Source organism: Lissotriton vulgaris, chromosome 3_2, assembly GCF_964263255.1.
Source record: "Lissotriton vulgaris chromosome 3_2, aLisVul1.2, whole genome shotgun sequence".
Classification (NCBI taxonomy): domain Eukaryota; kingdom Metazoa; phylum Chordata; class Amphibia; order Caudata; family Salamandridae; genus Lissotriton; species Lissotriton vulgaris.
Window position 1 is genome coordinate 186,725,733 of NC_141690.1, and position 25,170 is coordinate 186,750,902.

The window sequence follows — 25,170 nt, forward strand, 5'->3', positions numbered from 1 at the left end:
TTTTGCGTTTAGGTCTCTGGCAAACAGATCTATGTCTGGAAAGCCCCACATCTGAAAGAATGGGAGGAGAACTTGAGGGTGGAGTGCCCATTCGTGGATCTGTTGTCTTTGACGACTGAGTAGATCTGCAATCTGATTGTTTACTCCTGGAAGGTGTTCCTCGAGGAGATACATTATGTGACGTGTGGCCCATCTCCAGATGGTCTATGCTATTAGTGACAGCTGGAGTGTGTCTCCACCCCTGTTTTTGTGTGTAGTACATTGCCTTCATGTTGTCTGTACGAATCAGGACAGCTTTGCCTACTAGATGAACTTGAAATGCTTTGAGCGCTAGAAAAGTCACTAGCAGCTCTAGATGATTTATGTGAAGCTGCTTTTGCTGTAAGCTCCACATGCCCTGAATTGTTTGCGTTTGTAGTTAAAAATAAAAAAAAAGAATTAAAATATTTATAAAGCGCACATACACCACGCAGTTTCTTGGCGCTAGGGACACAAACCGAGGAGGAGTGAGCTCCCCAACCAGTGAGCAATGCGTTTGCTGCTAGCACGATCTGTGGACTGGGTCGATGAAAGGCCGCCCTTTTGAAAGGTTTTGTGTATTCCACCACTGCAGAGAGGGATGGGTGCGGCCATCCACCAATTTTAGATCTGATAACAGACCTGAGCTTGGTTCCACTGACGTGCTTAGCATTCCTGCAGAGGACGCATTTGAAGTCTTGTATGAGGGACTATTATGATACAAAGATGCCATCATCCCGAATAACTGCATGAACACTCGAGCTGGCAATGAGTGTTGAAGCTGCAACAGAGTTGAGTCTGCATATTGTGAACGCTGGCTGGATTGAGGTATGCCAGAGCCTTTTGTGCATTTAGAGTGACTCGCAAATACGCTTGTGTTGGACTTGAACAGATTTACTGTGAATTCAAGATCGTGGAGCAACTGCACTGTTTTGGGAGTGTGACGTAGACAGCTTTGTTGTAAGCTGGCTTTTATGAGCCAGTTGTCTAAGTATGGGAAGACGTGAATGTGTGGTCTTCGTAGATGAGCTGAGACTACTGCAAGGCATTTGGTGAAAACCCTGGGTGCGGTAGCTACTCCGAATGGGTGAACTTTCAATTGATAATGCTGGCCTGCTATCACGAACCCGCGGTATTTGCAGTGAGCAGGGTGTATTGGGATATGGAAATAGGCATCCTTTAAGTTAAGAGGTCAGAAAGACGACTGGCTGAAGGAGCGGGAGCCTTTGTTGGACTGTCACCATATGAAAGTGGTCCGATTGAATGTATAGATTTAGTTTTCAGAGGTCTAGTATGGCCCTGAGAGAGCTGTCCTTCTTGGGAATTAAGAAGTACAGGGAGTATACACTGGCCCCTTGATATTGTAGCGGGGCTGGTTCTATAGCTCCTTTCTCCAACAAAGAGAGAACTTCTTGCTTGAGAAGGGTGAGATGTTCTTGTGACGTTGCATGTGATCTTAGAAGAATGTTTGGGGAAGTGTCTAAGTTCCAGGCAGTAACCATATTGGATAACTTGTAGAACCCATTTGTCTGAGGTGATTGTATTCCAGACAGGTAGAAATTGGGAGAGACGTCCCCCAACAAGAGTGAAATGATCGGGGGTAGCGTAAGGAAGTCACTGCTTGTTGTTTGAGGGGGAAGTGCGTATAGAGTTGCCTCTGCCTCTTCCCTTACCACTGTTTCCTCTAAACCCACCTCTAAAATAGCCTGTTAATGAGTGCAATTGGTTGTTGCCCTTGTAAGAGGAGGAGGAGCCACCCCTGTAAAAGGAGCTACAAAAGGATCCCCTATTTGAAGGTATGCAAAGCCTCCATGGACTTGGTGACCTCAGTGTCTTTTTTCATTTTTTCCAGCAGAGTGTCAACTGCTGGAGCCAAAGAGGTATTCCTCGTCAATGGTTGGTTGAGAATAGAGGCTTGCACCTCAGGTTTGAATCCTGAAATTCTCAACCAAGCATGCCTGCATAGCAGTACGCTAGTGTTTACTGCGCGGTCTACTGTGTCTGCTGCGTCTAAGGCGCACCTGATGGAGGTATTTGTGATTAATTTAGCCTCCTGAATAAGGTCATTAGCCTTTGATTTATGGTCAGGCAGAAATTGCATTAGCTTCTCTAACTCACCATAATGAGCCCTACCATAGCGAACTAACAAAGCTTGAGCATTAGCAATGTGCCAATGGTTGGCTGCTTGCGACGCTACCCTTTTGCCCGAGGCATCAATTAATTTTGACTCCTTATCAGGAGGAGGGGCCTCACCGGCAGTCTGAGTTCGCTCTCTTGTGAATGTTGGAAGCCACAAGAGAGTCTAAAGGCAGCTGACCCTCGATGTAGGTGGGGTCAGTAGGTGCAGGTTTATATTTTTTCTCCACCCTGGGAGTAATAATTCTCGCCCTCACAGGATCTTTAAAGATCTCATCTGCATGCTTAAGCATCCCTTTAAGCATTGGCAGTGTAGGAGTAGCTTTTTGAGAGGAACTTAGGGTTTCGAAAAATAAATCCTCTTCTAAAGCCTCCTTAAGCAGCTCCACCTCATGGTAATGAGCAGGCCTGTAAGTAGCTCAATGTATCCTATGTTGTCGTCGGGTGGGGAGGGTTTGGACGGATACAAATCAGGGTCATTTATCCGTGTTTGGGTCAGTGTCATAATCTTCACACAAGTCAGCATCCTGTGGCGTATCCTCATCCCCTTCATCTCATGGGTCAGGTGATGGTGTATTTATGGGTGGGATGAGTAAATTTGGATCGGTGGGCGAAGAAGGTGGAATGTAAGGTGGAGAAGGGTTCGTGCCCACATTTTTTCTCTTCAGAGGAATGTGGTAATCCTCCTGCAAACCCATTTTCCTTTTCTCAGAAAGTTTGGCATGGATATGTCCAGTGTTTGAATGTATAACCAGTTCTTTCTGTTCTGGATCCGAAGGGGGAACGTCGGACTGAGGCTCTTTTGGTGGAGTCCTTTTGTCTTTGGTTGCCGTTTTCGGCGTCGAAAGTTTCAGCTCCAAACCCTTTGGCTTAAAAGATTTACTCTTCTGTAATGGTGGAATGGTTACCAAGACATGCTTCGGTCCGGTACCGACAAGGGGCCAACTCGAGCCCGAACTGGAAGGCTTTTCCTTGTGTTTCGGCACCGGGCCAGAGGGTGGGGCGCCCAAAACTTTGTCTTGGGTGCCGTACTTGGCCCGGAAGCTTGTTTCCTTCCCAGTTAAAGAATTGGCTTGGTAGTTTGGTCTGCCCTGTTCCCATGATGCACTGGGCCAGGGACAGACTAATTTGCATGTAGCCAGGTTCTGAGCTGGGGCTGGTGCAGTGAGCTAAAAAACGGTGATGGATCAAGCCCTGCTCTTTGGACTGGGTAGGAGTGGTCTGCTTAATTCAGACACTCTGTCCATCACCACCCCCTTTTCTGAATCGTTTTGTCCACCACAAGCGTGGAAGGGTATGCTCAGACATGAGTCCCTTGCTCACTGCACCATCAGGATTCAAGCAAGCCGGGCCGAAGACGGCTGAAATGCCAGAAACCGGTCCCCGGAAGCTTGTTTCCTTCCCAGTTAAAGAATTGGCTTGGTAGTTTGGTCTGCCCTGTTCCCATGATGCACTGGGCCAGGGACAGACTAATTTTCATGTAGCCAGGTTCTGAGCTGGGACGCTGCAGTGAGCTAAAAACCGGTGATGGATCAAGCCCTGATCTTTGGACTGGGTAGGAGTGGTCTGCTTAATTCAGACACTCTGTCCATCACCACCCCCTTTTCTGAATCATACTTGGCCCGAAGGCAGAGGAAGGACCAGAGCCTTTTTGATCTTGTGTTGATGGGGCAAGGAGGTTCTGTACTCCCGATAAGCTGACCCGGTGTAACTTGCTCCTCTTCTTCCATGTCGGAGTCTGCCCCGTACACGTGTATGTTCTGCTTCTTCGGCTCCTTGAGCGTGTAGTTCTTCTCTATCGGAATCTTCTCCTTCGATGTCTAGTGCGGGGCTGCCCTGATGTTGCATTTCGTGACGTTGAGCCAGACGGCCAGGGAGCGTCTTCTTCGATTGAAACGATTGGCAAGCGTCACAGTCTTTTTCGTTGTGTTCCGTGGATAAGCAGAGGTTGCACACTTTGTGCAAGTCTGTGCGCGGAAACTTAGCACGACACCTGAGACAGAGCTTGAATGGAGTCTGTTCCATCGAATGCTAGCGAGCCCAGCGCAGGTATGCCCAACAGCCCTTCACAAGTTTTCCGATCGAAGTTCTTTGAGTTGAAACAATATGCGGCGAATGGGAAAAGCGATCGAGAAACAACACCGTTGAGGGTAGTGGATTGCGATTAGAAGGGAACTCGAGAAAAGGTGCCAAACCAGAGCGCAGAAATTCACACCCGAACCCAATGGCGGGGAAAGAACAATCCAACAATGGAGTTGATGCCCATGCGTACTATCACTGAAAGGAGGAGTCACCTACCTCACGACTAGAAAAGGCTTCTTCGAAGAAAAGCAAAGTGCAAGCATCCAGATACAATACTAGATGGCAGGCTATGCAAAGCGAGTGATCTACAGCTCACATGCCTCGAACATAGTGCTTTTTCTGTCAGTGTACAATTGCCTGCACGAATAACATTAAACAAAAAGTATATATGTCTCCAGTGGACCATCAATCCTTAATCATGTTCCATGCACCAAACAAACCAATTGGACTTAATTTTTGTATTAGATTAACTCCTTTCAATTAAATATTTGTGTGATGATGTAGCACAGCTCAATTAAATACAATAAAGCCCAATATTTTGAGAACACTCCTACGCTAAAAAAAAAAAATGTTGACTCGTTAGGCTTTCTTAACAGAAAGCAGATACACATCATGGATTCAATGTGTGGCCAGGTCCAAAATACAAAATAAGTTGCACAGTGACAATGTTCTCCATTTCAAAGCGAGGTGCCTTGTTCACAATGATACGTTATCAAGATTATTTTTTAGAAACACAGGGGTTTGTTTTTCAGATCCCTTGTGTCAAGGACTTCATCAATGCCAAAAAGAGTCAGAAAACCATTCCACAATCTACTAAGTAACCTTTGAGCGAGATGTGTTTCAGGTAATGAATAATCCCATAAGACATTACAAGGATAGTTTGCGAAATTTCTTCATTAACATTTTTTTTCAATAACATTAGAACATGAGGGTTACATTTTAAATATTTGTTTAAAATCAAAATACTAATCTACTGCACATCATATGAATGGTAACCACAATGATGACTAATGAGATGGCTGCCGTAAGGTATACCAAAAGCATAAATAATGGATACAACTCAAACATTATTATACACCTGTAGCCATCCTACCCTAATTCGACTACTTTTAAGCACTAATCTAACAAACACACCAGAAAATAAAACCAAGTTTGATATTCTAAGATGGAACATACGCAGAACTGTTTGAACAGTAGAGTTTTATGTTCGGTAAAATAGCATAGTCTGTTATTCTTGTGTAATGAGACCAACTGCACTGGATAAGTTCGTGAGCGAAGGCTAAAGCCTCCGATATCGTTCAATAGACTTCCAATGGACCGGAGATATAATTCTGTACGGCCAGTTATATGTCACTGATTTGAAGATTCCCTTCTGCCCTTAACTCTTTGATCAACATTTATAACAATCTCATTGTTGTTAGAAATTCTTAACAAAAAAATTTACAGAAAATTTCCTGATGTACGTTCAATTTTTTTTATTCTACAAGATTGTGTTCTTTTGAAAGAAAAGTAAACGAGACACAGTGATCAACCTTCTAGACACTCTTAGAAATCAATCACAAGCTAATGTAAAATTAAGCAATCCGTGCTCAAAGTAAATACTGAAAATAAAAATCGCAATCACACAAATTCTGTGTTTTACTAATCCTAGGTATTCAATTTTTGATGGATAGGCTGCCATATACAACTTAAGCAGAGGAATACACAAAAAAGAAAATAAATAATAATGAGGACAGTTTAATAGAATAAAGGCAAGCAAACTGCTTTTCCTTTATAGATAACTGCAAACAGCCTCAATTAGGGGACAGGGGAAATGCATAGAATACTGCTACATAGATTATTTTGGGAACAAGAAATTAAGCCTTAAATGCGAGCTTGCCCTAGTAATTATGAAGACCTTAGCAAAACTGTAGTCCCACACATGGCCAAAACACAATACAATGCTCAACATTAGTTTTCAATTAGTTCTTAGAATAACGGGACCGGAGACACATACTCTATTTTGATACCTTCACCCACAGAGTCACTTTATGGCCTACTACTCACAACGAAGAAACAATGAATATAAATGGGAGAACTTGATAATATTCCTCCCAAATCACAAAGGGCACCTAAGAAAAACAACAAACCGCTATGACTAGAATACATTTTAGCTTAGAAGTCAGAGCAAGAGATAAAGGCTCTAGAAAATGTATAACAGGAAAATCTGAATTGGGCGAGCCCCCAGACTACAACATTAAACTAATCCGGCAGAAAGGGAACAAAGCAGTTGAAAAACAAACCGCAAACTTTTCTATAAGCTACATTGTAGAACATGGGTACTCGCAAAGTAATATCTGTGTCATGCTCGAGGGCTGCACCTATGCTGCAGGGCGAGAGCTGGGGTAATGAAAGGTGGGCGTAGGGGGACTTGAAGCAGATACATGGTGTGGACAACAAACCGCGCCTTGTGTCTTCTGTCTACCACTAACGCTCTATGTGCATGCACCAACAATTAAAATCAAAGCCATAACTTCTAATGTAAAACATGAGAGGGAAAGAGATACTCACCTGGCGGCTGAATTACAAAATGTGAAACAAGAAAACCTTTATTTATGCCTGTTTCACAGCTTTCTCAATGTTCCTGATCTGTCCAGTGAACAGCAGCCCAGAGCTGCTGGTCACTAGGGGGGAGCAATTAAAGGTCAGGAGGGCTGCATGCTGCCCCCGGGTTGTACTTAGAGTATCCCTGGTGTAGATTAACTCAATATTAAAATATCTGAAAAATGTGCATGTTTCTGAAGAGTCCTTACAGGTCATCTAAAATATGACAAGCTGATTCCAATGTGCACGCAGAAAGCAGGCCTTTGTGCATTATAAGTTCACTATACCTGAGCTTTGGTACAATTCTTGGTCAACCACAATGTGGATCTGTCAAAGGTTAGGGGTATCAAAGACAACCGTATGCACAAATGTCCGGTATGGCAAGCATAGGGCATAAAAACAACAGAATACAACTAAAGTGTGTGAAATTTACAGCTTGAAAGTAATTGTGAAGAAGTGTAAAAATGTGTACAAACTTGTCAAAGACAAAATATACTCACAATGTAGGTGCAGAGCCACTGTCTGCAAGGATGAGTCTGGGATGCTGCTGAATGGTAATGGGAGAGCTGGACCCTGAACCTGAACTCGCTGAAGACATACTAGGTGGGCGTATTTCAGAAAGATAGTCCGGTGCAGATTCTACTTGCAGTGGTAACTGGCTAATGTGGATGTCATCTGTGATGGGAGAGTCCATGATGCCACAAGTGAGGATATGCGAAAGGCTGCAGTCATCACACGTACACCTGCTCGAGAATCGAAGAAATATCCAGTTACAGCAAATTTGCACTTTATGGCCACATCAGAACGTTCAATAAATGCAGCTATGTTCCAATGCTAGGCAGAGGAGTAGTAATCTCAAATAAGACTATGAAAATGAAACATGAAAATTACGCGCCATGTGCAAGAAAGAATTACCAGCAGATAGTTCAGATAGATATATATATACATGTTTGTGGGTTTGGTTGGGGGTGCACGTAGTAAAGAAAGTCCAAAGAGGATGATATTTGTATGCAAAAAGTTTCTTCTTTATTTGAATTTTCTTATCATAAACAGCTTCTCATTTATCAAATAAATCAGCCAACGCGTTTCTCTCCCTCAAGGAGCGCTTCCTCAGGGCATATAAATTTATAAATTTCTTTAAAGATGATGATAAGTAGAGTATACTGAAGTATAGCGTTCAGTATGTCCTAGGCCTGGGATGAAAATAACGATGGTCAGCCGTGGTCTTAGCTTTGTTGTACAGTTGGGCATCAAACCATGCAGAGGTGTACAGCAGATTATGGTGTACCCTTATAGTTCCTTCGTCTACAAAGTATCGACGGCGTGGAGTAATCAAAAAGGCCAGTCTTTATTTAGAAAGATCCTCGACGAAATGACTGCTAGTGTTTTCTCCTTAGAGTCGGTATGTTTTCTTGGCCCGGTCCCGTATATAAGGACCGAGTTTCCAATTCCAAAGCAGCCGGAGCGGCGAGTAGCGTGTAGGTCACGCACGGGACCTACACGCTACTCGCCGCTCCGGCTGCTTTGGAATTGGAAACTCTGTCCTTATATACGGGACCGGGCCAAGAAAACATACCGACTAAGGAGAAAACACTAGCCGTCATTTCGTCAAAGACTGGCCTTTTTGATTACTCCACGCCGTCGATACTTGTTGACGAAGGAACTATAATAAGGGAACACCATATTCTGATGTACACCTCTGCATGGTTTGATGCCCAACTGTACAACAAAGCTAAGACCATGGCTGACCGACGTTATTTTCATCCCAGGCCTAGGACATACTGAACGCTACACTTCAATATACTCTACTGATCATCATCTTTAAGAGAAATTTATGAATTTATATGTCCTGAGGAAGCTCCCCTTGAGGGAGAGAAACGGGTTGGCTGATTTATTTGATAAATGAGAAGCTGTTTTATGATAAGAAAATTCAAATAAAGAAGAAACTTTTTGCATACAAATATCATTCTCTTTGGACTTTCTTTACTATGTGCACCCCAACCAAACCCACAAACATTCTATTGATCTGAAGCTCTGTGGCGCCACTCAGCAGCTGACGCAGAGGTTGTTTGCACGAAACTCTATAATTATTGTTGAACTGGGACTAAGGTGCGGCGTCTGAGGGCCCGCTGCTGCTTTCAGATATATATATATATATACATGCTTAGACAATTACGCCGAGAAAGTTGAGCTAACCCAAATTATTAAAAAAAATAACACTTTAATCTTGCTTTAGTTCTATCTTCGAATTTTTGTTTCAGTACAATTCATCACTGTATGTTTGACTATTTAATAACCATGAATAACAAAAGCTCACCTTCTCCTATAGTTACAGTTGGGACAGTCGGGCATGCTCAGGCGAGTTGACAACATGTGCCTCATTGTGTCTGTGAAGTTGTTCTCCCCAGATAGTGCTTTCTTGTTATTTAACTAAAAAAGTATAAAACATAATTTTGCACATTTGTTGGACTACAACTTCAGCTTCAATGTACAGAGAAAGCAAACGAAGACGCTGCTAGCTGGGACTTTGTAACCCAAGTCATTAGCAGTAGCCTTTTCCAACTCAATGCAAATCCTTGTCCAATGATGGGCAAATATTCATAAATGGGGGACACAAATTCACTAGGTTTTGGAATAAGAACAGCCCAAGACAAATGCACCATTAATCACTCTTGCTTGAAAGACTATGCACACTGGACTGTGCAACTGTGGATGTGGAATTCAATCTCATTTCACCCAAATATCTATATTTAGGAAGGTCAAGACCTACACATCTGTAGCTTGCAGAATCATATAACTAATTTCTGAAAATCCGTTTTTAGAAATTAATATGAATGGTGGTGATGAAGATGTTCAAAGTAAACATTCAATGCCATGTTTTAATTTTTGAAAGTTAGAGGTATGCTATGTTTACTTACTGACCACAATATTTATAAGCTAACCACAAACCTATTGGAATACGGTCCCTATTTAAAACTGTATTTTGACATAGAATGATTGTTTCAGTGGTGTGCATTAAGGTTTCTTTCAGAAAGAACATCACACTTGCATTCAAAACCCAAATGTTGATACATTAGAAGACATTCTTATAATGGAAACTATACGGCTCATCAGTACATAAAGCGTACAGTTCAACTAACCCTCCAGGCCAAAATTATAGCCAGTAAGAAATTGACCATCTAAAATAAACGCAGGCAGCTCCACCTTCTGCACTATACTCAATTACTTATAGCAAACTCCTTAAAGAAAAACGTTTAAGGATTTCCTAGAATAGTGAAAAAATAAATAAATATTATATATAAAAGCAGTAAAATGTATTTCAATAGAAGAAAATTCCGATTTAGACGAGTAGATAATATGAAGTGCTTCTTGAGGCACTCAATGCAGAATCTTTATCTAACAGTGAGCATAAAGGCATTGTCAAAGTGTGCTTTGGAGCTTTAAAGATTGTCATGCAGCTTTTTGGAAGATTCAAGTGGCAACAGTGCAGGAATTCAGGGGGTCGAGATGTTAAGCTAAGCAATAACAAGGTAGGACGGGCTGACAACATCCTATATAACAAATCAGGCTTCACAAGTAAACTTTGACTGAATGGACAAGTGGAGATGGTCTTGTTAAATTGACTGGAGTGCGGCCAGAGTAGTTGCATGTGGATGAAACTTTGCATTCCACACATCTCCTGAGTGCTATGTCCCACTTGTGTATGGTACTCCCAGACCCTGCAGTTCGAAGCTCCTTCACAAACAACAGAACCCAAGTTGTTACTCAGGATGAGGCCTTAACTAGGAGCCATATCAGGTCCGGGGTTACTTGTATTACTGTTCAAAGAGGACGTGAGCTGGCAGTTTGGGTTAGACTGTTCTTATTCGAGAAGGACCAATACAGATTTTCATATGGGTTAGTAGTGGCATAACAGAGAAAGTAGGACGGGCTTGAATATGGTCAGAGCAATTGCCAGTGGCTGAAACATTTGCAACCAATGCACACAGTCTCTGAAAATGAGCTGTATAAGGCGGTTTCCCTTCGCCTCTCCTGTCTGTGGAACCTTCTCTTTTAAAATGCCACTCAAATAATCAATGCTCCCATTGCCTGGGCTGGTTTGTTTGAGTGATTTCCTTCTGGGATGCATAAATGACTGTGAAAGGAATATCCATTATGTTGGATAGCACCTTTGGTTTGAAACATAAGATGGCGAGCCATGCCAGTCTCCTCAAAACTGCTCCTGTTGGGTGCGCTTTGCTCGATGTGTCTGCAGAGTTTAGTGCCAACTATAAAAATGGGTTTGATATAACCTTCAATTCAGCTATTAATGATGCCTTGTTTAGAAATGTTTTGGACAGCTGCCTAATCAAGTCCTTCAAGTCATCTCATAGAATGCAAAAGAATGTATCAAGTTACACGACTGAGTTGGCTACATGCCATTCAGTAGTAGTCGCAGCAGCTCTCCTTTTTCCTTCCTACATCCTCCGGTCTCTTACAATCTTTATCTGTAGACACACCTTAAGAATCTGGAGTTTGTGCCCCTTTCCTGCTCTATAAACTGGAAGGACATCAGTCTCCATGCGCTCTTATATTTTGGGGGAATGCCTTACAATTCTTCAGTATGCACAGATTAACTGCCCTGCAGTAAATAGATGGGGAAACTTATTAGGAGTACCTAGGCAGTCCAGGGTTACTGGGATCAGACTGTAGAAACCAACAAAATTTTCCACTGTATACAGGGCCTTAACTTTACTGTTAAACTGAAAGCTAATCACCAGTTACAATGCTTTGGCTCTAGGCACTTAGGGTAGTGACATTGAGCAGTCCAAGGCTTACTCAGAGAGGTGGTATGGGGTCCGAGACTCAGCACTTAATAAATATCAAATAAAAAACTGGTGTCCAGTCACTAACTAAGGTTATGAAAACAAGAAGTACTTTAATACTAGATAGTTAAAAAATATATAGTACATAAAGCATAGATGGCAGTACCAATCGTAAACAGTATCCGAGCTGATTTGGGGACATTTCTCTTTAAGCAATGATACTGGGATTTGGCCTAATGGTTAGGGGACCTCCACGGAATCTCTTCTTTGGGCTGGAACAAATTACTGAAGGCCGTCAGCGGGTCCTCTGAGAAGCAGCATCTCTGGGAGACAATGCCGGTGCCTCCGAACGGAAGACGGCCCCATACATCTTACTGCCAGAGGAGGACTCTACAATTGTAGAGAGCTCTCAACAAGATTCCCAGATCCCGCCACTGAAGACTCTGCAGATAGCTTAATATACTCCGGATCACCAGTGAATAACTGCAGGGCAGAGCAGAATTTGACTCTGAACTTTGACTGTTGTCTAACACAGCAGAGGCTGCCTGCTGCCCATGGTAGCATTGACACTTAACACACTGAAGTGAGGAGTGGGAGGGTCCCGCCCCACCATACCGCAGCTGAGCTCTGTTCAGATTAGATTTCAACATCCAGGGCTGCATCCCACACCGCTATTCTTTATTCACTGACCCCCTTACAACATCATTTGAAGCTCTAGTCAGTTTGGGCATGCCACAGTTTGCAGTAGGCCGAACATGTTGCAGATTCCATTTATTCCTATGTTCACACAGTTCACAACACAAGATTCGGCCAGATAGACGTACTTACCTCTAATCGCAGATGGCGGCAGCTACATCACCGTGACAGCATGGAGGTTTGCTCACAAGGGCTCCACTTAAGCACACTAGAACTCAGGCACTATGGCACCTTCTGCAAAGACCAGCTTTCTTACCCTGAACGTGCACTGAATGCACACTGCGAGATAGCGCTACTGTGTCTACACCTACTTCAAGCGGAAAAAGTACTCATCATATTCCTTCAAGAAACTCACACCACGGCTGTGCAACTGCAGCACCTTCAAAAACAATTGATGGAGTCCCTTTTTGTCACCACCTAATCTGCATTTGCCCGCAAAGCATTTGTCTGGATTCGGCTGGGTATCCCCTTCTTGGTACTTGACACTGTTATAAATAGGTAGGGAGATACGTGCTGGTTGACGGCCGACGTGACGTCTCAAGTATTCATCTGGGGAGCATATAAGCCCCATGGAGTAGGTTTTGCGAGGGCTGGCTGGGCGAAACATCAGGGAGACATGCAATGGATCCAGTCCCTCAATGCAATCCAAGCGCCGAAGAGTACCGCTGCCCTGAATCACACCCCAGCCCACATGGTCATTGCAAGTCATGGTTACCTATAAATACCTGGCTAGTCTCTCTTACCTCACGTCACATCCCACAGTATGCCCAAGCACTCCCCCTGAAGGGTACTTATCTGATTTCCTGGATCATACCGAGCCACTAATTTACATCCCGGACCACAGTCAGTTATCTCTTTGCAGATGGCCAACTCCTTACCTTAGACCAACTTATCTCTGAGCACGCTATCCCACAGGGACAGTTTCTCTGATGAAAACATGCCATGTCCTTTGGTCCACCCATGACCAAGAACCTCAAAACACCCCATCATCCAGACTTAAGGGACAGGACGGCACCTGATAACATGGATCTATAATGTCATATGGGAACATTCTGTGTTTCCACCGGACGTCCTGCAGGGCAAATGGGAGAACGATATAGGTTAGGCACTGCATGACACTGAGTAGGATCAAGCACTGGAATTTCCTCAGCGAGGTTCTAGAAATGCCAGGTTTAATAGCATCCAGTTCTCTATTTTACACCGGGCCTACCTGACACCTCAGCAACTTAATAGCTTCAACCCTACTGCACTCCTCTGCTGCCCTTGCTGCAGTGCGGTTTCTGCTGATTTGCAGCATATGTTGTGGTCCTGCCCAGCTCTATCCTGCTATTGGCGCTCTGTCTATACCGTGTTACAAGTCATCACTGAGCTCACGGACCTTAAAACAAACGAGGCCTGTCCCCTTTGCAACTTTAAGCGTAGGAAGTGTCATAAGGTGAGAACGCTCTTTGCCGGCATGACACTTCTGCTAGCTAAGAAAGCCTTCACCTTACAGTGGAGGGCTGAACAGGCCCCTCCAGTGGCTGCTTGGCACACGGCGATGTGGAAATAGAAGAGATCAGGGGGATGCACTATGAAGAAGTCCAACACCTTTGTAAGCAACCGATTTCAACGGCCTGGGATACCCTCCTTAACCATTCCAACAACTTACTCTGAACTAGGATTTGCCCTCATAAGCCTAACAGGGCTGCCAGCATCAAGCATGCATATTTTCTCAATCCTTCTGTCTCCAAAAACTCCGACCCCTAAGAAGCCCAGGATCGGTTGCCATTATTTACTTTAGGGGTTTCTGCTTACACTCGTTGAGGCCCTCGGAGCATCCCCTGATCTATAGTCGCTAAGCCTTCCCGTCCATGGCCACAACATGCTAGCTCAACCCTCAGCTCAGCTAGCACCGCCAACCACACTGCTGTTGGAGCTTAACCCTGGTCTTACATCAGGGCCCTTAGCAGATTTTGTCCTGCCTACCTCTGGCTTGGAATCGTCACTTATCTTCCCCAGTTTAGAGGTAACACCCCAGTTAGTCAGGTTGACACTTAGAAATGCAGCTGCTTTGTGCATATTAGCTTCACGCCCAGTACTGAGTTGTTTTGGTGGCAGACTCACATAATTCCTTGCAATGTGTACATGCTACTGCCTAGCAATTATAATGTGGTTAGTTTATCGTTTCAAAATATTACTATGGACTTGTGATGCAGTCTTTATTTGCACATGAAAACCCCAATTACAGCAGTTGGAAAAGAAAAATCAGTGCTGTATCTGTTGTGACCCTGGTATTAACTACCTAAGTCGGCTATGGTGGGGTGGTGTGGGGTGGACAACTTACCCACAAACCCAGGAAGCAGTCAGGAATGCACCTGCACTGGGACCGCTGGTTGTAGGAATAAGCATGGTGGATGTGTAGGCTGAGATGGGGTCTGCGCTTGGACTACCTACTGTCCTTGACTATCTTCACACATTGCAGTCCCTGTCTACGGTAGTGCAGAGGGGACACACAATACTCTGAAAGAGGAACGAAAATACTATAATTAACCCACTACACTAGCAGGTGGTAAGGACTGAGAAACCCATGAATTGATCGCACATTTATCATTTATCTAGGGGCTGGGGAGGAGGGGGCGGACTCATGCTTCTTTTTGACTTCTAGAATGCGAACAATCTAGAAGGGTTTATGTGAGTGGGACTAGCGAAGGGAACTCGATGGGTGTAGCGCCACACGGGAGGATCACAGCCACGGTCACTACTCTGTATGCTAAGAAGGATTAAGCAGCATTTAGTTCTGCTGTGGGATTAAAGGTATTTTCATTCTTAAAAAGACAAGCAATGGGGTAGATATTACAATAATTGCGACTGTTTGATTACTCTGTGTTAAACATGAGCATTCTATATTACCGCTATGAGAAGCCTGCAATTCCTTGTGTTCGCTACACTGACAATCAAATGCAGGAGTTCTACTTGTCCCAGGTTGCAGAGCCATAGTAGGACAGGCTGCAGGACACCAGAGACAAATGACCTCAACCCCCACAGTTGGTTCCCAGTTTCTCCTGTCTGCCCAGTGTCTCGCTCCACTCCTCTCCTCTCCCAACAGGGTCTAATTTGCCCTTTGCTGTACATAGAGATGTATGCCACAGTCTCCTACTTCCTCAGAGCTAAAAGAAATATAGGGACATAGGTAACTGAATTCCTCTGCCATGCAAGCATGATCATTATTCATACATACTTAAAACACAAAGAACTATGATATCTTTTTCCACACTTTTTTTTACTATAGAAGCTTCATTAATCCCCTCAGCATCATGATCTACCAAAACATTGAACTCACAAAACTATGACTCCATGACTGGAATCACATTACTTTTTTAAACTCAAAACAAACATTCCAAAGAGGAGCATTACTGCAAACCAAATTATGTATAATAGGACATTGAACCTGTAAAACTTACTTGTTCTTCAATAAATCTTCTCTGCTTAAAAAATTCCCAGTCTTCTTTAAGCATGCGTTGTTTGGTTTTCAAAGCCATCTAAAGAAATACATAACAGTTAAAGAGTTGTGAAAAAACACATTTCTCTGCAATAAACGTATTTATTCATAATGGCATTGAAAATGCATTATGAAAATTATTTCTGAAGAAACAGTAGAGTAGCTGAATAACAATTTCAACATTCTGCATGCTCACAAAATAAAATTAAAGAATGGTCAGATGTGTCCCATCGAAAACTGAAATGGCATTAAAAAAAACGTACCCATTCACTTCAAAATCTTTAATCTGCACCGTAAGGTTCATAAAACTACTGTGGGAGAACATTATCAGATATGGGTCCTATACAGTGGAATAACATGCCAATGAACATTGTCAATTTCTTCCAACATAACCTTTATCCAAAGCACTGTTATTGCAAACTTACTGTTAGAGAAGGTGCTATGTGATAATGAAGAAGATGCTAGCAAGAGGCTCACTGATTCAAACACTACTGCAGACATTATTTGCGACCCTCATCTTCATACGGAGTAGGACAAATTAAGTCTTCAATACTAAATAGATTCCCAAACTATTTTAATATCAACACCTGTTCTTTACACCACTTAGTGCATACTGTAAGTTTTGATGGTTGAAAAGTTTTCAGATACGAGATACTATTATAATCAAGTACACTTCTTACCTATTACCTAAACTTATTTTGGATGTCAAGGAATTTAAATTAATGGGAAACAGCTCATGTTTTTTAGCCTCTCACCCTTCAGTCATATGTATGAAGTGTCAATTTCAAAGGCAATTCCTAGAGTGTATGCACTCTACCAACAAAAAAAAGGTGCAACATGCATAATGGCAGCAGAACAGTAGGAGAAACATACTGTCCATTAGTCCTTCAGCTAGCTTGGACTCCTAAACTAAATTTCAGACCAGTGGTTAAGCGCTTTTTTAGTGGCTATATTTTGCACTGCAACTGGTTGGTAACCAAACCTCAATTTTGCGAGACAATAGATGTGCAAATCAGCAGAAACGCAAAAGGACCATTCATACAAATTGTAGAGGACTGTCCCAATAATTAGGTAGGATTAAGGCTGCAAACCCCCCCCTGAAATTAATGGGGGCAGTAGACCTCAATGCCTACAGTCACAGGAAGCCTAATATTTTTCCAAGCAGACTGTGGCCCTCAAGGGACCCATTTCTGCACCACAATGGCATGTCATGGCTAATCTGGCAACAGTGACGCCAATAAAATCTTTACCAAAAGTAAGGAAAATGTTACTTACATGTAACTAACTGTTTTACACTTGGCATGTTGTAGATTTATATACTTTGCACTATAATGCCATCTAGTGTCGGGTTTGTAATGTAAAGAGATTTACTTCAAGAATTAAATCTTTCTCGAGGAAGATCAGACTGCAAATTATACCTTGGATTACTGTTTTCCCATCGGAATAGGTGCGTTTGCTTCAGAGTGGGAAATATGTATTATTATCGTCATCATTAACTTAATTTGATTAATAAATAAATCTTAGAGTACACGTTAATAAAAACCTAATAATTAATGCATATACTAATTCATTATATGCAGTGACAAAACTGCTAAAACAAGATAACACAATGAACTATTGAATTCTTTGTGAAGCGTAAAAGCAACGGACTTCCTTAAAGGGTGAGGGGGATGGGAAGCAGAAGTAGTAGTACTCTGTTTGAATATCAATGCGAGAATGCTTTGCTAATGAGGGTGTGGTAAACCAGCCAAGGTGGTAGATGCAAGCTCCTAAGGCTACGCGCTCACGCTCCCATGTAATGACGCACAGTTCAGCTGCGGACTGATGCGAGACCCTCTCTGGTGCACTAGAACTTAGCGAGAGCAGATGCTGTACATCGGCGGTTTGCCGCAGAGGGTAGTGCGCGTCTCGGCCAGTGTGGGATGGCTGTGGCCTGCGGCTGCAGTGAGGCTCGTCGCCAAGCTGGAGGGCACATTACACGACCCATGAGATGAAGGGTCTCGCTGCGGGGGGAGGTGACCCACTGATGGCAGCGGCGCCCGGGGAGAACTGCGGCTGTGGAGTGGCGAGTGCACCCGTGATGGACGCCAGCAGGGCAGAGACTAGTGTGCCGGATACCCTGCACCAGCCCCGGAGTATGCGGGACGAGCAGCTGGCCGGGAACAGACGCGCCCTGTGCGCCCGTAAGGACGGTGCTGAGTGTCGGAGCCCTGGGCCGAGGCCTGAACCCTGGCGCGAGCGAGCGGCGCAGGGTGCCAGCGCTTGCGGCTCGCGGAGGTGGCCTGGGGAAGACAAGACAGCTGCGCACCGCTCACTGGGAAGAGGCGCACCCTGAGGGGAGGCCCGGATGCCTGGTATCCGGGTGCGGCACGTTAGACCAGGTCAGGCTTGGGGCTCACCATGCCCTCAGGGCTGGGCACCGGTGAGACACTGCACGGGTGGCACAGGATTGCCAGGACCCCCACAGGACTTTCCCTCACCGCTGTGTGTGTTGCTGATCAGCCCGCGGGACGTGGAGGGCCTTGGGCTCTTTAGGAAGGATACAGGACGATCTGTAGAACAAAACTGGGGCCCATTAAAACCGAATCAGCCCCGGAGGTCAGACCGGGGCCTAGAACTCACAAACCCACAGTGAAGAGGCACCAGACACGCACAGATGGGCCGCCGCACCCCTCCCCTGCTGCAAACAAATGGGGATCGTTGTGCACACATGTTCCCACAGCCCCACCGTGTGTTCTGCTAATTAAAGTAGAAAAGTATTGACGCGATCCCACTCTATTCAAACACCACACAGAACAGTACAGGGAACAGGCTTCGTTGCAAGTAGGTCACGAAGCAAACCGCCCCTCCTCCCCCACATAGGCTGGACCCTGCCAATGCCTCACGGGGTCTGCCGGAGCGCTAGAAGAAATGAGACAGGGAGCACAAACGCAGATAACATTACTTACTACCGCTTAGTGAGCGCCCAGGCGGCCAACAACCATAGGTGACAAATGAAAGAACGGCTGACGGCCTCCGGACACAATTCAATTCAATTCATGAAGCTTTATTCGGCACATTAAAAATGACCATAAAAGCACAAAACATGTATAATGACAATTTTAAAAAATACAAAACATGTTAAAAAGATATCTTAAATACAGACAGCATTCCTAAAATAGCATGCTTTTACGTGCCTTGATAGAGCAGTTTAAAAAGGTAGCAATAAAAAAGCAAATATAAGCGGACTCCATATTAAATAGAAGATTCATCGCCTGGTTAACAGTATGTACACCATATTTAATAAACATGGGTTTCAAATAGGCTAGTCTAAAGTTCATATACAATTTACAGATCAATAAAAAGTGCAAAGTGCTTTGTTTGGTAAGGCCATCACAGACAGGGCCCAGTTGGGTGTTTCTTGAGGTTTGGTAAGGCCACTAAGTGATGTGCCACGCCGAACCTTAACCTGGTTAACACATACTTATGGGATGGCCTAGTTACCATAGCAAGGTATCCTGGGAAACCTTCATTCATGTTGTATTTACAATAGAACATGACCGTGGACATAGATCCATATGCTGAGGGCCGTTTCCTTGCTTTATGGGCCAAGAATGAAGATTTAAACTCTACTTTAGGTATCTTGGATGCGGCACTATGATCAGTCAGTACATGGATATTAAATATTTCTAAATAACAGTCAGCAACATATTTTAACCATGGGATATTGTAAAATGTATCCAGGGAAATACAATCCTCAATAATAGATCTACTGAAAGCCTTTTCTTCCTGGAGCCATATCGACCTCCATAGCAGCAATGGCCTCATTGATAGTAAATCATCTAAAAATGAAGATCCAATTCTCAATGGATCAGCTCGGTCGGAGCAGAGGAGGGTAGACATAAAAGTAGTTTTAAAAAGGAATTCTCCTCAGTTGCAAATTATGGGAACAAGTGTGTCCCCACACCCCGCACCGTACGTGGCAATAGAGAAACATCTAGCTTGATAAATATGGAGAATATCCCTTGTGCGCCGGTCATCAACCTTTGTTGCAAATCTAAAAACACTGTGCGTTTTTAGCCATTTTGTTGCTTATACTGTTGAACTCATTAGTCCATTTTTTGTTTTTAGAGAAGGTTATCCCAAGATAGCAAAATGTATCTACTTCTAGCACCTTCTCACCCTCAATAAAAAAGGCATTGGATGTTTTCCTTTTAGCACCATACGTCATAGTGTAGTAGTTTTCCCTTTATTGATAGATAGATTTTCTAACTTTATTAAAGATGGAAAACTAATCGATCAGATGTAGTCTGCGTGGAGTTCTTGAAAGCAGGACAGCGTCATCAGCATACAATCACACTGGTACCGAGACACCTTTAATTTTGGGGGCATCCGCATTTACAGCTTTTAAAATTGGGTCAATTTCATTGATAAACAATATAAAAAGTAGGGGGGCTAATACACAGCCCTGCCTGATCCCTCGATTAACCCTGAATTTCGGAGTGCATTCACCTTTGGGGCCGTAGCGTACACAGGTTTCTAGCTTCTCGTACAATCTAGCGAGAAAGAAAATTATTCCCTCTGGCACTCCTAGCTATATCAGGGTCGGCCATAGTATGGTGTGGTCGACCATATCGAAGGCGCTGCTAAAGTCTGCAAAGCAGAGATATAATAAGCCCTCTTTGGCTTCGGTGTATTTGCCGATCAATAAATCAAGGTTAATACACTGGTCGAGTGTCCCCCGGCCCTTTCTAAACCCAAACTGGCTACGTTCCTATACATACACTGGGCCGGGATTTATATAGTCTGAAGCGGGCAACGCAGTCCGGTCTGTACATTTTACATGCCTTTGGCACAAAAACTGCCCATGGGCCGTCTACGATCAAACACCCCGTTAACAGCTATGCACTCTGATGCGAGCGAGGATTCACGTAGTAGGTGAGACAGCCCAAGACCAAGAGTCCCCACATATCGCAATAATTACTAAGCTGGACTCTGTCCTAGCTGCTGTTGAGAAAATAAGTACCACGATGGATCAAAAGCGCACATCCCTGGAATAAAAAATAGACAAAGTCAAATCTGACTTCACGCTTTTAAGGGCTGACCACCGTAAGGTAACTGACAACGTCCATACCAACAAAACTTCCTCTACTGAATTTACAGCCAACTACCAACAGTCACACGGCAGCAATACAGGACCTCCTAGACCGAGTCTAGACAGAGTAAATACCTTGGAGGATAGGCTGGAAAATGCAGAGGGGCGCGAGCGCCGCAACAATGCCCGCGAAGTGGGAGTGAAAGTGGGAGTCCCCCAGGGCTCTATCCTGAGCCCTACTCTCTTTAACTTGTAAATGTCACCCCTTGCATCTCTGTCAAAGTCCTGTGGGGTTAAGACAATTTCATATGCTGACGATATGCAGCTGATCTTCACCTGCGACAGGGAAGAGGACTTCAACCAGGATAGGCTCTGATCATGCCTCACTGATGTGTTCAATTGGCTCAAGGCAAACCAACTCAAATGTAATTACAAGAAATCGGAAATTGTCTTCTTTGGCTCACCTTCTGTGAGCGACTGGAGACATTGGGCTGAGTGGGGCGGAGACATCTCCCCAGGTCATCAATCTATGATGAAAAACCCTGGCATCCACATTGACAGTGCGCTCTCTAGGAGGCCTCAAGTACAGGCCTTAGTGGGCATCTGCTTTGGCATGTTAAAGTTTCTTCCTCTTCTTTCTATCAACACCAGGAAAACAGTGGTCAAGGCCCTGGTGACTGCTAGATTGTACTACGCAAACATTCTGTACATGTGCCTGCCTGGTGATTCCACACAAAGGCCACCAATTTGAGGCAGGAGTGCTACTTGGGTGCATGGATTCAGTTTGTTCCAAGATCATTGCTTTGCAAACACTGCAACTAAGATAGGCAGTTCTGAGATATTGTTTTGTACATCTGCAGATACACAGTTTCAGAGCGCCCCGAGAAGAACAGTGTTGCTCTACACAATTGACACTTCAGGTAAACCCAGATCTTAATGAGGTAATCAGAGGTATAGAAGGAATCAGCTGTCCTTACACTATTTTTTATTACACTTTACAGTACAGGACAGCCTCCAGTCCAGGTCCTGAGGAGAGCCCCTCAATAATACGTGGGTTCGAAACGCGTTGACACATTACTGGAACAGGATTCAGGAAGGGCATATCAGGATTGTGATTATGGACACTATTCTACCTGTTTTGTGACCCTATTATTTGCTATTGTTCCAGTACAAACAAACAAGCAGGCTAGCAAAAATATCTAGTGCCTCTTGTTGTTTATAGGTTGTATATTAGGACTGGTGCCTTAAACATTGATTGATAATAGGCATTTTTTCTGTGTTTTATGTATATAATGTGTATATATTGTGTAAATGTAAACATGTTTCATTCACAGTGACTGTCCAATTTATGTTGTGGAAAGTGTAACTTTATGTGAACTTTTGCTATTGAAACCGCATCTTTTCTTTGACATATACAAATGAATTTTGTGAAAAATGAGAAAAGAGTAAAAAATACTAAATGAAAAGTGTGTCTGCTTAGATCAATTGGGTAAGTGTGACCAGACTTTGTCGTTATAACTAACCTACCTTGCCAATGTATTCTTTGTTGTTACAATTTGAGCGGTCTAGGCTAGGTAGTGTATAGACCCAAGCCTTCCTTGTTTTCTTTGCTGGTAACCTCCTCCAGCGCCTTCAAGTGGATCAAAAAGCCAGATTGGTCTTTAGGCTTAAACCCAGGACGCACATGCCCCCTCCCCCCCCCCCCCATCTTAAAGCATTACATTGGCATCCGTTGAAGGAGAGGGTCAAGTTTAAGGCCCTGGTAATGTTCTTCAAAGCCCTCCATGGAAAGGGCGCCGGCTATCCAAGAACAAGAGTTAGTCATTATATGACTGCCAGATCCCGGAGGTGCTCTTCTTTGGCTTCGGCTTGCATCCTCAGAGCACGCCTGGCCCGTATGGAGGGGGCAGATATTTTGAGTTTCTGGGAGCTCAAGCATGGAATCAAATACTGTCTGCTCTCAGAGCCACTTTCTGACCTGAGAGCCTTTAAGAACTTCTTAAAACCTGGCTTTCCCAAGGCTATACATGCTAGATGGTCCTGTCTGCATGACCAAATCCGCACCTGGACACTCTTGTTGAATAGCTGTGCGCTCTACAAATGCGCTCATTCATCATTTGGGCCTTCCGGAGGGAGAGGAGGGACAAGATCCAGTGACTTCTGTCGAGCGCTGGCTGAGGGAGCTCCTACCAGAGAGAGCACTGATCCCCTAGTTTGTGGTGGAGCGAGCCCGCAGGGTGCCTGCCAGAGACCACCGCCAGGAGCCAGGTTACGACGACTCCTGTTAAAAATGCTTAACTACAGCGATAGAGATAGGGATACCGCTCTGAGGGAAACACGAATGCTAACAGACATTAGGATCCAAAATGCTCAGATCACGCTATTTCCTGACTATAGATCACCGGTGCATAGACAGCAGGGGTCTTTCGGTACACTGAAACACCAGCTCTGAGATTGAGATATTGGTTATTCTTTGCTGTTCTCAGCTTGACTACGAGTAGTTGCAAAAAGTTGCCACTTGCTTTTTTGGTACGCCATCAGATGTCTGACTGGTTAGAGGAGACTGGCATAGTTTCGGGCCCAAGCCATCTACTTAGCCAAGGACACCCCAGCAAGACAGAAGAGGCAGATGCTGTGGCAAGACATGGGGTAGGGGCCTTGGCCGACCCATGCTATCTTCGGCATTTCCTGAGCTAGAGCAAAGATTATCGGAGAGGCAGGAGGCGCTCCACTTGGCAGAAGCGATTTGATCCACGGAACAGGTTTCACACCAAGAAGTTGGGTCCACTAGTTTCCAGAGTGAAGATGATTTGACCCCCACACGGTCTGAAGATCTTGACTCTGCGTTTACCAAATGTCACGCTGCAGACGTCAGACGATATAATTTGAACAATCACCAGCAGCTCGAAGATTGAACAGCGTCATGCAACTCATTGGCATTGCAATGCTTTGATCCTGTGTTCAGCACCTCACCCATACACACATCTTGGGTTGAAGCGAGATTTATGAGGGACTTAGCACTCTCTCCTGCCAGATGGCGCGCACACACTACCACCTAAACTCTAAGGGGACCACCTGACAATCCAACAGAACATCGGGGGTGGACTGACAATAATGGAACACAGGGCGTAACCCCTATAGTTAGACACCAACACATACAATAATGGTCATGGTTAGGCAATTTTGTTTGGACAAGTTCCAGCTGCGAGTTTGCCTTCATAAGGTTGTCCAGATTGCACTTAAATCCCCAGTTTGGCTTTTATTTTTGACATCCATGGAGCACTGATTGATCATCTGGTCCCCCACTACGCATCCACACTTACGTATTGCGATAGGTGCAACATTCCCGTAACATGGCACATGCAAATATTCTCACATGGAACGTGAGGGGAATGCACACACCTGCGCGTAGATACTCCATATACTCATACCTGGAGCGCAGGTCCACCAGCATAGCCCTCCTACAGGAAACGCACCTGACCCGCATAGAAGCAGACAGCCTCCGCTGGTACTGGCGAGGTCAGGTACACAGCACCAACTGCTTCTCCCAGGCTAGGTGGGCCTTAGTATGGGTAAAAGCAAGGATCCCTTAACTGGCAGAAGGCAGATATGTGTTCAAGTCTACGCTTCTAATGTACAATAGAATTCGTTAACAGAGCTCTTGGCCCGCTGGAGTGGAATTCCCAGGCTGATAGGAGGTGATTTTAACTTTGTAATTTGGATGTAGAACTAGATCGTTCTTTCCCCCTGACACGAACCGCAGCTGCGTCAATTGCACAAGTGTGAGAAGCTGGGTTTCTGTTGCAGTAACCCCTCACTTTTTGCCAGACTACTGATGCACTTTGACTGGATGTGCCCTGGCTCCCTGCCAATCAGGTTCCCAGGGCCTGTGTTCTTTTCCCAAAACTGTACCTTGTACACCCAATTGGCACTCTATGGCCACAGGTCAGCACCTAGTAAATGGTACCACAGGTACCCAGGGCACTGGCCAGTGAAGGCCTCTAAGGGCTGCAGCACCTATTGTGCCACCCTAAGAGGTCATGTACCTTTACACTCACACCTTGCAGGCTGCATATTTTGGAGCAGAACAAAGTGAAGAGTCGACATGGCACACATGCCTGTGTGGCATGCCTACAACCCACGGCCCTGGCATGGATCAGTCATCCTATAGCTGGGTGCACTATACCAGTGGTGAGGGTACAGGTGCATGAGCCCTGTACCCTTACAGTCTCCAAGTCAATTATTAGATATTGTAAGTGCAGTGCTGCCATTAAGAGTATATGGTGCTGGGAGTT

The 25,170-nt window shown here is 44.4% G+C and overlaps 1 protein-coding gene across 3 annotated transcripts in view; it reads right to left on the reverse strand.

Moving 5' to 3' along the window:
* FAM193A (family with sequence similarity 193 member A) overlaps window positions 1-25,170 on the reverse strand; it is a 577,965-nt gene that overhangs the window by 262,743 nt on the left and 290,052 nt on the right. For all 3 annotated transcript variants that reach the window (XM_086964186.1, XM_086964185.1, XM_086964184.1), the window contains exons 9-11: window positions 15,764-15,841; window positions 9,137-9,249; window positions 7,320-7,562 (exon numbers count right to left, since the gene is read on the reverse strand). In XM_086964186.1, the coding sequence (XP_086820312.1) occupies window positions 7,320-7,562; window positions 9,137-9,249; window positions 15,764-15,841 (434 nt within the window). The remainder of the gene's footprint in view (window positions 1-7,319; window positions 7,563-9,136; window positions 9,250-15,763; window positions 15,842-25,170) is intronic.